Source organism: Apteryx rowi, unplaced genomic scaffold (genome assembly GCF_003343035.1).
Source record: "Apteryx rowi isolate R43461 unplaced genomic scaffold, aptRow1 scaffold_885, whole genome shotgun sequence".
Lineage (NCBI taxonomy): Eukaryota > Metazoa > Chordata > Aves > Apterygiformes > Apterygidae > Apteryx > Apteryx rowi.
Genome location: NW_020451188.1, coordinates 185,973 through 198,547, shown reverse-complemented (window position 1 = coordinate 198,547; position 12,575 = coordinate 185,973). Strand labels below are relative to the sequence as shown.

Here is a 12,575-nt window from a genome sequence, read left to right as displayed (position 1 = left end):
TGGTATCTTTTTTTGAAGTGATTTTGACTTTTGTATTCCCTTTATTTCCTCTTCAGAATGAGAGAAACAGACTAAAAAAAGACCTTTTTGTAACAAATTCAGCAAGTTTTTTCATTTCCAATCAAAACCATAAATACTAATTCTGTATTAGCTCCCTTGAGCTAACATAAAATAGTACACACCAAAAGACATGGCTTAGTTACTATATATCATTAAAAACCACTAGAACAAGGGCTTACCAAATTCCTTGTACCATCAGGAGCAGCTAGATGGCACTGAATATAAGAATTAAAAACCTGAACAGCATGTCGGGTAAAGAAGCCTTTATGGAAATGCTTGTCATCTTGTACCAAAGTAAGCCAAGACTCCAGCAACTTATCATATGCTTCCATATATACCATATCATCTTTGTCAAGCTGTAAGACATGAAAGAAACAAAACAAAAACCTTATTCCTATACTAAACCAAAGGAATGCACTTATATTCATTATTCTTTAACAGATATTCGTCTTAACATGGAAGCAATTAAAAAAAAAAAAAACAGTCACAAAACCTGCGTAAGGATAGCCAAGAAAAACTCAGATGAACTGAAACAATAAATGAAAAAGGTCAGTGTAATTTTCATGCTTGCTAGGCTTTTAGAAACTATCAAAGTGGTTAATTCCATCTCTTCACCTAAAGTTCAAAATCAAAACAATCTTAAATTAAACTTTGAATATACCTGATACAGGCAACAACAGCCATGCATAATTACCTACGTATGAAAATTGTTGGGTGTTGCCCCCGCCAAAGATGCCAAAGCACTTTAGCTTTTACTAGTAACAAAGAAGAACTGAGCTATTTCTATTTAATTAGGTAGAGAAGTGCAAAACCACGTGCATACAGATTTATACGTATTCCGCTGTTTTTGAAATACAGAGGTAGAAGAGATGACAATTCTCTCTTCTGGAAGGAAACATTATAAGATTGCACGTGTTCAAGAAACCCTACTGAAGGCAGCCAATTCTGATGATGAGACACAATAACTCACTCCTGTAGACAAAATAAAAAGGCATAATTCCACAGAATAAGCCAGCACTTTCAATTGCTTAATGGATTTTAACTGAAGCATCATGTTTTCATTATTCATGTCCTTCTATAAATGTGTGGTATATAAGTTGCAAAAGGAAGTACCATATCTGAAAATCAAAACTCCTGGGTTACAGGCAAGATAAAGAACCCAGACAGCAAAGCAGCCCTGTCTTCTGAAAAGGATTTTTAATGCAGGTATCAACTTTTTGAATTAAGGCAAAAATTGAACTTCATTTAGTGACTTCAAATAACTTAATTATGACTGTATGCATACTGGAGATTGGCTGCCATAGCATGACTTTTCTTTCCTCTAACAAGTCTTCTCAACTTTTAATCAATAAGATCATTCACAGAAGTTACTTAGAGATAGCGCAGCTTAGTAAAATGACTCCTTGATGAAATAAAGAGCTATTAAGGCCTTAATTATGCTCCAGGCAGAAGACTTCCAGTTCCTGACTTTCAGCAAAGTTATAAATGTGGTTGGATGAACAGGCAAAGAAAAGAAAACATTGGCTGGATGACTGAGTAAGAGGGAGAACTGGTATCACTTTGGAAGCATTTAAAAATATTTTTACAGCATCATTCTCTAATTGTAAAGTGGTCATATTTATACAAGTTATAATATGGGACACCAACGGAAGTATAAAAAGAAAAGCTGAAGATGATGAGAAGAGAGGCAAAGTTTTATGCAATATTAACAGAATAAATATTTAGGACAGATGCTACCATCTTTTCAAAATTCAGCTAAAGGACGTAAGAATTCAAGGACAGTCATTCAATCTTGAAATATTTAGTTGGGTATATAACATGTAAGTTATACGTAATTTATAAGAATTCAGAGCATAAACCAAGAAACAGACATGTCCTTTTCTGAAGCACAAAATAAGCCAAATCCATCTTTTCTACTTCTTTGAGAAGGTAATGCAACAGAAAATGCCATGAAAAAAAGTTTTTGGCACTTTATGGTATTCTCATAAGGAAATAGGGAAGTATGATTAGAAAGTGCCTCCATAAAGTAGGTGCACAACTAGTAGAAATAGTTTGTCCATATCAAACTAACTGGGTCACAAAGTAACCTTAGTAAAAATTCCCAATCCTTGTTTCAGACTAGTGATTCAGATGACAGGGTCCGGCAGGGCCAAAGATGTCACACAGACAAATTGCAAATGACCTGCTGCAGCATGGAGAGCTGAAACGTTGTGATGGACCCAACAGAAACAACAGTACTTCCCAGTTCAGAACTCAGACCTTCAGCAGGGGCAAGATACAACCAGAAATTAGAGGCCTAATTTCTCTAATATAGGAAAGGAAGAGAAAACTGCTACTTCTTCCTTCATAGACTATTGACCCTTTGAAGAAAGAACACTTCCAAAATTTGTCAAGCAGCATCAAATTGGCAGCAGTTAGAAGCACAGTAGAGAAAAGGACCAAATTCAGAATGACGTCTTCCATCACAGGACATTTTTAAAAAATACCACAAAACAGGAACAATGCATTAATACTCATTCGGAGCAAAATAAACATTTTCATAGCATTTCTATTTCTGTTTGACTTTTCATTCAACATCCTGTTTATACCCACCAAGTCTGCTGGACTATTTAATCCCTACATCTGCATAAGAATTAAGTCTTGAGCAAAGGAAAGCACAGCTGTGGACAAATGCCTTCTCTCAGACTCAGCACTGTCAAAGGAAGAGATGACTGGTCCAAGTTGTGCCACATGCCGTCCCCCAGCACTGCTGATGTTTACTACCTGCCACCACCCGGCCAAGGTAGCTGCTCAGGCAAATGTTCAACCTTCCCTCAGTCAATCTCCCCAACCCCAACAGCCAGCTTAGTGTAAAACAAACATCTGAAGGTGAGCTTTTCTGGTTTGGATCCACCCCTTCCCCTTTTTTTTCTTGGTTGAACATCAATATTAGCAACAGGAGCAAGTACCATTAAGCAAGAGCTTGCAATGCCATGCCAAGCCATGCAGTGCTTTGAAGTGGGCTGCACATTATGGTTTGGGACCTCCTCATTTTGACAGTTTCAATAGGAGGCCTTTGGCTAAGCAGATTCCTTGTGCCCAACGGGGTTTCTGCAATGTTCACATGAGCTGCTTGGCTGGCATGTGAGGTGGCAGAAATATGGGGAAACAGCTCATTGCATCAGCAAAGCTTACGGAGTATGCCTGCCTGCCTTCAGCTGCGGTTCAGCACTCTGAAAAGTTCCAGGGATGGTATCTTGGCACTCCGCTGAGCCTGACACATAGGGTATTTCCTCTTTTATCAAAAGCTCTTAATTATAAAAAGTGCATGAGCTCAGAGAATGTGTCACTGCAAGCAATCTGTGCAAGAGCTTAGGGAACACATTAACCATGGCTGGGACTTTCCCAAGCCAAAGAGTGCTTTCAGGGTCCCAAAGTAGTATTTCTACTAGGCACAGCACTGTATCATGTAGGCCACAAGGATTAAGTAAGCAATAGCTCAAAAGTCTCTGTAGCAGGCCTTATTGCTGAAACGCTGCTAAGGTATAAGAATTATTTTTTTGAAGCTCCACAACCACAGAATTCTGTAAGATCCTGGAAATCAGAAAAACAGCGTGAAGTTGCGATACATCCTATACATCTGTAAGACCCAGGACACAAGGGAAGAGGTGAAAGTGTAATGTTTCTTTCACTACACAATGATTTAAGGATTCAAGGACAGTGTCCAAATTCTCTCATAAAAGAAAAATCTTGCATTTTCTTTTTCTGGTGTTGCTGAATCTGAGAACATTTAAGTATAATACTCTAAAGACTTTCTATAATCCCACAGTTTCTGCTGAAGAAGTGTAGGCAGCCATAGTTCATTAGGCATAACCAGTCAGCCATTTCCAAAACACAAACTGTTTGAGGAAGATACTGGTACACACTACTGTAAGCTTTTGCTGAGAGATGAACTGTTTGAGTTGGGGTATACTGAGCACTCCTGAAGTCAAATGTGGTTGTATATTCCAGCTCTCATATAGCAAGAGGCTAATTGAGGAAACAATGCGTGCTCTCTTGTTTCTTTAATTTAAATGATTGGTATCTATGATTCTGCTGAATGTTTATATAAAGGCTTCATGAACATTCATAAATCTGTCAGCAAACACAGGAACAACATCATTCTGTTCTGAGTTCTACGAGACAATCTCTAAAACAGAGCAGATTATGAACAATAAAGTTTGAAACGTTGCTGCATTTTAAGATTCTGAATGTAATCACCAATTTCTTGACTAAGACATAAACACTGAAATGTTAAGTGAACACTGGGCCAAATGAAACATATTTTAGCCTTGTAGCAAAGACAGCAGTTGTAATGCTCTGCAGTGAACACTAATTAATACATCTGTGTTCTCCCCACCAGCAAAGAAACATGCCTGTCAACTTTATAACTAAACACTTCTATAAGTATTTTCAAACTCAAGTATTAAAGCCCAGTTAATGTAGCTAAACTGGTAAAAACTCATATTTATTATAATGATAATAGGGGAAAATTGGCTAATATCTTGATAGCCTTAGTAGGAATATTTTAATCAATAACTACTACATATAAATAGCTCAGATGCAAGATTATTTGCCTTAGTATTTAGGGGCTTTCTTTTTTTTTTTAAGTTAGGTATCCTTATAGCTTTTTGTTTTTAACACAATTTTGTAGACAGAAGATGTAGAATTACTCTTGAATGTTATAGCCAAAGTTTCAAAGTAAACAAACAAAAGTTCTGTGAATTCCTGTGCCAGATAAGTACACAGAATTATCTTTTGACCTGTGCCAGCAATGGAGGGGTGATTTAAACAGCTTAGTAGTGTGGGGTTAACAACAGAAGATCTTAACAGCTACATCCACTTAAAACCGAAGTTCCCGGCTCGTAAGCCCTGACAGCAGTAGGTTTCAGCCTGTCCGTATGCTCATACGGCCGTTCTAAGCTTTCAGAACTGCAGCTTGTTAATCAGCTACAACACTTCTCTGAGAAGTCCTCCTACACGAGCAAGTCAGCAATATTTAGTCTTCCTTGTTTTTTAATGAATCCATTCTTTTAAAAATGAAGAAAATGCAAGACAGGTGCCTTAAATCAAAACAAAGCTTTGCACAATCTGAGACTGTGTAATTGTTCATTACGTTGCTTGAAACAAAACCTAAATCCTCTCAGATGTGATTTCAGTAATATCTAAAATAACCACAGAACTTCAAAACAATACGTTATATGGTTATTAGCAAAACAGTCAAATTCTCGTGTCACACAGATAGAAGGAAACAAAAAAATTACCTACTATTTGAGAATGGATACTCACCACTTCTTCCAAGGCAGCACTTCTCCCAAAAGAACAAGTGAGGTGTGCGAGGCAGTTAACAAATGAAGAGAAAAGTTCATTTGGAATGGCAGTTAAAATATTGCGAGGAAATACGGTTATCAAGTTGCTGATAATACTGGAAATTCCCACTGCTTCAGAGTCTTCTATTTCAATTCTATAGATAGAAACGGCAGTTAGTCTTCAGTCATTAAGAAAAATGCTAAAAGCTAATTGATTTTGTTGATAAATTTTCAACCAACAAATCTGTTTCCTGTTATTTAAGAACCACCTACTTTGAACTGCTTTGTTTTTTTAATTTAAATAATCAAAAGTAAGCACAAATTATGCCCAGAAATAAGCAAGCCATGCCAGTTCTCCACACACATACACCACACTCCAAAGTAAAGATGAAAAGATGCCATCTAAATTTAGAGAGCAGGCATACATACCCATTGATAGTATTCAGTAATCCCTCAATGAAGTGTGCCAGGTAATCGACTTGGGAACCTTCATCAGGAAAGACCGGCCCATGCAAAGAGGCCAGCTGTGCCAGACACTGTAACGAATCTTGGGCCATATCAGTATCTTCTCTGATTTTTCGATGTACCTTTCAGGAAGTGAGATAGTTAATAATACACGGAAAATAGGGTGTTCTTACAAAAGTCACATGGCTCTCAATCCAGAAGAGCACACACCAAAAAAAGCTTACTCTAACTTCTATTCAGTCTAAAATGGAAAGGTTTCTGCACCTCTAAAAATCACAGTAAACGTTAAGATCGCATCTCAGGTCACAAACGTCACAAGCCATGAATTAACTCACTAAAGCTAACACTTAGCTAGGTCTTACCTACATTTTGAAAATTGAACTGTCTACTGAATGTTATGTCTTAAGGAGAGAAACAGATGCCAGCAAGTCAGACATACTGCTCCTGCTAAAAACAGCAATAATGACAGTCATCCGTATTATGCTAACTATGCCTAGGCTACAGAGTCTTGCTAAAGTTAGTCAACAAGCTCAATCAAGATTATATAGATGCTCCTTTAGCAGAGGTAAACACTGAAGACATGCACAAAAATGAATGCATCACTTGCTTGGCAACACCCTGACATTATACAAGGCCAACAGTGGTGATCTCTCACTCCCGCGACCTGTTACGTCACTGCTGCTGCTGGTAAAGCCTTCTACATTCAAAACTCCTAATATTGCCATAAGCACAGGTATCTACTGCAATCATCAAGTATGGATTTTAAGATTTCTCTTAGGATCACGCCTTCTATTTTTTCCACATAAGATTTACTGAAAAATAAATACAGGGTAGCTTTTCCCCTCCTAAACAAATTTAGTTAAAATATTTTAACAGGATAAATAAAAGCACAGTTAAAACACTCTACTCATTTCTCTATGCATTGTAGTTTCAATTGCATCCAACTGGTAACTAGATGGATTAGTTGCATGGTTAATTTCTGAAAGATCAAACCTACTAGGGAAAACAAATCCTGAAACCCAAATACCCTTTTTAATGCATGTCTCACACTAGCAAGAGATTAGGCCTGAGGGTTTCCTCTTTAACATGGTAGTCTTGCCAATTTTTATAAGGTTATTAAAGTTTCTCAGATCTAAATGTATATAAACTACCACCATTCACTTGCATTACCTCAAGTGGGAAACTAATACTACAAGCCTCAACCATTACAAATTAGGAATTTAAAACAAAAACTGACAGCAGACTGTTCTGGCTAGCATTCACTCAAAAAGACCCAAATGCTGGCACTTTCTGGTTACTATTAAAGAAAATGCAAATGTATTAAAGCAATTCTGCATGTTATTTAATTATTCATGATCAAAATAATGTTTTAATTGCCTTATAAACAGCTAAAGAACCAGATATTTAACTCAGACACCTTCATACTATTAAACAAGAATGGGTTAACGTGGAAGCCAGAAAGTTATTTGCATGTGGAGATTCACAGCTGACAGTAGCAACTGTCTGGATAGTCTAGACAGCTGTTCAGATTGTGTGTGGCTGCTAAGAGTTCTGCCAGCACTTTTTTCACCTTTTCACAACTCCTGGAACAGATAAACTTTCAGTCAAAAAAAAAATTATCATTTATCATTTATCCCCCCCCCCAAAAAAAATCCGACAAAGTATGCACTTGGCATCCAAACCCATATCAAACAACTCCCAAGCAGCACTGAAGATTTACATCCACTTTGTCTAATAATCACTTTGACTAAGTCTCGAACGTGTTATTTCTCCGCTTTGCAAAAATGAACACAGCCTGAAGAATGCTGAACTCTCAGGTCCCACTAGATGCAACGCAAAGTGAAATTACCATAAACTAATTTATAAACCATTAAATGTTCATGTTGCAGTAACTTCTACCTGAGTAAAGACTACCAATTTCTCCCCCCAACAGTGGCAAGAAAGAAAAACAACAATAATTTTATCCAGTTTTAATACCAATTTTTTAAAAAATGATAGGAATAGAGCATTACATGCTCTCTCCCCACTTTACGTCTTTCCCTATCACTCTTAACTTAATCTATTTTGATTTAACTTGTTTGGATCTACTTTGTGCTGGAGAAAAAGATGCAGAATTCTGGATGCTGCAACTGTCTAGAAAGCTGCAATTGTATTACTTAATTTCAGCTGTTCTGCTGAGCAACTGCTAAAATATCACTAAAAACATAATGTTCATCTGATCTTTTTGAGAGGTGCTACACCTTAGCTGAAAAACATACACAACTACTGCAGCTCACCATGCTTGGTTTCATTTGATGAATACATGTCCAAAAGCATTAAATGCATAAAAGTTCAGATAACCATACATTTTTTTCTTTAGTTAATGGTTCTCAATCTAAGGCAATATATAGGCAAAATACATATTCTGATAACCTGATAACAAAGCATTACTTCTGTTTGCTTTGATAAACCAACTGAAGTTAACTGAATCAGTCCTACCTGATGCAAAAGGAAGAGTCCCACAATAAAGCTTTAAAACAGGCAGGAGCTGCTTTCCCTGTGGATCTGTACTATGAAAGTTGAAGAATGAAACTTACTGTAAAGAAAAGCTCCATAACTCTGCTGTCCAGGAGGGTCTCGCGCCAGGATTCTGTTGGCTTTAGCATCACATTTTGTGAGGATTCAAACATAGCTATATAATGTCTGCCCAGTTATCTGGTGTCAAGGTCAACAATAACATTCCTACTTGGCTTTAAAAAAATCCTAGATACAACAGGATCCATTCAGAAAGAATGTAATGGAAACAAACTTTAAGCCTCTTCACATACACAGCATAATTCATGCATGAGGCCAAGGAATAAAAGGTATTAAGTATTGAAAAAAAGAATGCTCCAGGAATGTTAGATAACAGTTTGATCATAATTATGAGACATACCATAGTGATACGATCACTTTGATAACCAGGGTGTCTAATGTGACATGGCAAGAAGGGAAAAAAGCAACCGCGATTAACAGGTGTTAAAATTTATGCAAAATGGGAAATCATTTTCTAAAACATTTTCCTGGCAGCTTTTATAAAGGCCTTATGATAGCTAAAGATAGCTCATTGAAATCTATAGCCTATTTTTCTAAATAGCCAAATATGCTTCACAGAATGCAGATATGTTAGCCCTGCATTAATCTACATTTTTTATTATGCTGTGAAGAACAAAAGCATAAGGCACCACAAGTCATTGTCATATTAAACACGTGTTTGTAAGAGACATGCATAAAAAGCACTCACACACTGAAACCAGGACTTTGTTGCTATTACATGAGTTCTTACTATGCACTTTGGTATAATTTAAATTTTATGAAATTCTCCAAATGCTCTAATACAGGAAAAAAAGCAGACACATGGGCAAAAACAAGTATATGTTACATCCTTTGTCAGTCATCACAGAGTAGTGTTTATCAAAGATTTCTGAAAGTGCTTCCTTCTGTGACACCTCCCAGTCCAAACAGTAGTAAAACTGCATGAACGCAGCAGCTTAAGTTTGCATTTGTCTTTTTTTAAACCCTTCGCTACCCTCTCTGACCCCTTTCTAACCCAATCAGGGGAATGAATAACAGTATGCTCAACTGCACGTAATGTACATATTGAGGATAAACTGTATTAACTTGAGTACTGTACATCACCAGGTACTACAAAAAAAAAAAGTTCACGAAAAAGAATTTACCTCTGAAACAAAGCAAGTTCTACGACAGTATCATTCGAGAAAGCAGACCCCTTAGGTTTTGGTGGGTGTTGTTTAAGAGAAAGATATACAAAGCAAACATCTAACTTAATATGCAGTGCTGTGGCACACAGCAGGATGCACAATTTTAATTTGAAACTTGCCTTCAGAGTCCTGCACTGACTCTAAAGCAACAGCAGGAGCCAAAAACAGAACTTCACAGCAACACACTGCCGAACCTTGTGATAATAAAGCCACGTTTCCACAGCAGAGTATCATGCAGAACTTCACTCAAGGTAGGTGTCTAGGACTGTTATCAACACATTATAATGTGTAAGAACAATTAAGAATTTTCATATTACTACAAAACTAGTTTCATCATTTTCAAAATTATCAGTATGTGTATGTACCAGACCACAACTAATCTACATTATTTTAGACAGAAAACAAATCAGAGAATTGCCTATTTTACTTCCATCTGAAATACAGGTATCATTTAAGTGATCAAAAATGCTTCGGTTCATCCAGAAGAAAATAAAATATGGGCATGAAATTATCATGTGCAAGCATCCCTTATCAGGGGTAATATTATGAATTAAGACCGATGCTATTGGATCTGGCACAATAAGCTACCTATTTTTCCTCTTGTTTTGGAATGTTTTTTAGAAAAAAACAGTATTTGTAAGCTGTTTATTTACAACAGTATCCTGTTTTGTAATTCTCCAAGAAAGGATTTGCTAGGAAATACAGGAGTACCAGAAGATGAAAGATACATTATCAGTCTCTGCAAATCAATTTGCTCTTCGCTCGGTTTAATTTACAGAGGGGACAAGTTACGTAACACATTTCATGTGGAATGAAAGAAGGGCCAATTTGCTGTCACTATTTTAACAAGCCTCAATATTTAGCAGTCCTATCCTGTTATTTTTAGTACTGAATCTCAGGCTAATGGGCTGATGACACATCTGACAGTAGTAGATTTGTAGGTAAAATATCGGTTCACTAAAACAACACAAATTATGCCTGCACCTACCACGGAGATCTTGCACCCATTTTCCATCATATACTAGATGTCCACAAACCCCAGCATAAGTTGGGTTTGGAGAGGCTTGTTGCTGTGAAATACCCTAATTTGGTGTGGACTATGGTTCAGCTCTATTGGCAACAGCCCAGTTACGCCAAACCAGAAAAAAATGGCACTAAATTACCTAGGACATGGACATCTGCAGCTACACAGAACAAATGGTGTCTTCATCATCAAAAATTAATTTAACATCTCAATGCTTCTGAGCAAGCAGCACAGAACTAGCCCAATACTTTTCCTAGGCACTCAAACTAGAGCATAGATTTATGATAAGCATAAATCAGTCTATTATGACATCTTGAAAACTTTTAAAAGGAAAAACAAGGGTAAAGCACTTCTGATAATAAATACAGAAGTTTGCAACATTCTTCTTCTAACATTCTTAATTCTGTTGAAGAATGAGTAATTCTCATTACAGCTCACTTTGGATGACACAGAAATCAAAGTTAAGAAACACTTACCAGAAAAATGACAATATTTTACCCAGTTCACAAGACATACAACCATTGATTCTTATGGAGACTAAAAACACCTGCTTAAATCAGAAAAGATTATTCATTAAAATGTATCAAGCTCTTCTGAAAAGCATAAGAATACAACTAGATGCCTTCACATATGATAAGGCTCACATATTCACTGGTTCATGCCTAAAGAGGAAGAGAACAAGACTGTACTCTTTAAGACAGATTTTCTTTTATCTTAAATTAATTAGCTTAATTGAATTAATTAGCTTAAATTAAATCAGCTTAAATTTATGTATGTAGCTATTAGCTCTATGATTGGTTGTTTCATGAATTGTAGAAATAAGAGTGATTTCTTTAAAAATGGGGAGTAAAACATAAATTTCAAGTTCTATATGTTCCTTGGATGAACACGTTAAAAACAAAATGAAAACACAGGTATATATTCCTCACAGCCCTTGCCTCCCTCCCATGAAGGGACTGATGAGTGAGGAGGAGTATGAAGATCTTCCAGATGCTGAGGCAGCCACTGGGGATGAGAACACACGTTCCACTTCAGGACTTCCCACAAATTCCAGTCTTTGCAAATGGATCCCAATGTCTTTTTCTTTTGAGAGGCAAGGTCTGCCTTCCACAAAGCAGTAAAGTAGGAACTTGGACACTAAAGCTGAGATTTCTTCTGCCAGACACCCATCTACAAGTTTGTCCACAGGAGTGAAGAGAACTCAGAAAAGGAGAAAAACTCCTGGAGTGCCTTTGTTTTAGAAGTTATTTCAATCACTTTACCTTCATTGTTTGGAATACTTCTGGAGAGCTCTGTATCTGTCTTAGACTTGCATTTTACAAATAAAAAACTGAATTAAACAGGTAATGGCTTGGAAATCTGCCATCCAGTGTTACAATGCTAACATACTGATTATATTTGAATTTTAAGACCACGTCTGGATTGCTAGTCAACCAAGCACATGGGATGAGTCTAGGAGCAACTCACAAAACTGAAGCAGGGGGTTGCTGCCCTCTAAGGAGAAAGGTTTCACAAATCCTTATACTAACTTACGCTCTCAGAAAACAGATCCAGCATTTAGGAGAAGGAAAGTATGCTTAAACACTTAATTATTAAACACAAGTATCATTAACTATTATGAGGAAGAATCACAGAGAATCGCAGAATCGCTGAGGTTGGAAGTGACCTCTGGAGATCATGTAGTCCAACACCCCGATCAAGCAGGGTCACCTAGAGCACATTGCACAGGATCGCGTCCAGGCGGGTTTTGAACATGTCCAGAGAAGGAGACTCCACAACCTCTCTGGGCAACCTGTGCCAGTGCTCTGGCACCCTCACAGTGAAAAAGTTTTTCCTCATGTTCAGATGGAATTGTCTGTGTCTCAGTTTGTGCCCGCTGCCTCGCGTCCTGTCGCTCAGCACCACTGAAAAGAGTCTGGTCCCATCCTCTCGACACCCTCCCTTCAGATACTTGTACAC

The 12,575-nt window shown here is 37.2% G+C and overlaps 1 protein-coding gene across 1 annotated transcript in view; it reads right to left on the bottom strand.

Annotated features, from left to right (window-relative positions):
* XPO4 (exportin 4) overlaps positions 1-12,575 on the bottom strand; it is a 79,208-nt gene that overhangs the window by 27,993 nt on the left and 38,640 nt on the right. Inside the window, 4 exon segments of the mRNA XM_026090965.1 lie at positions 240-416; positions 5,368-5,542; positions 5,817-5,974; positions 8,429-8,541. Of these exon segments, the coding sequence (XP_025946750.1) occupies positions 240-416; positions 5,368-5,542; positions 5,817-5,974; positions 8,429-8,541 (623 nt within the window).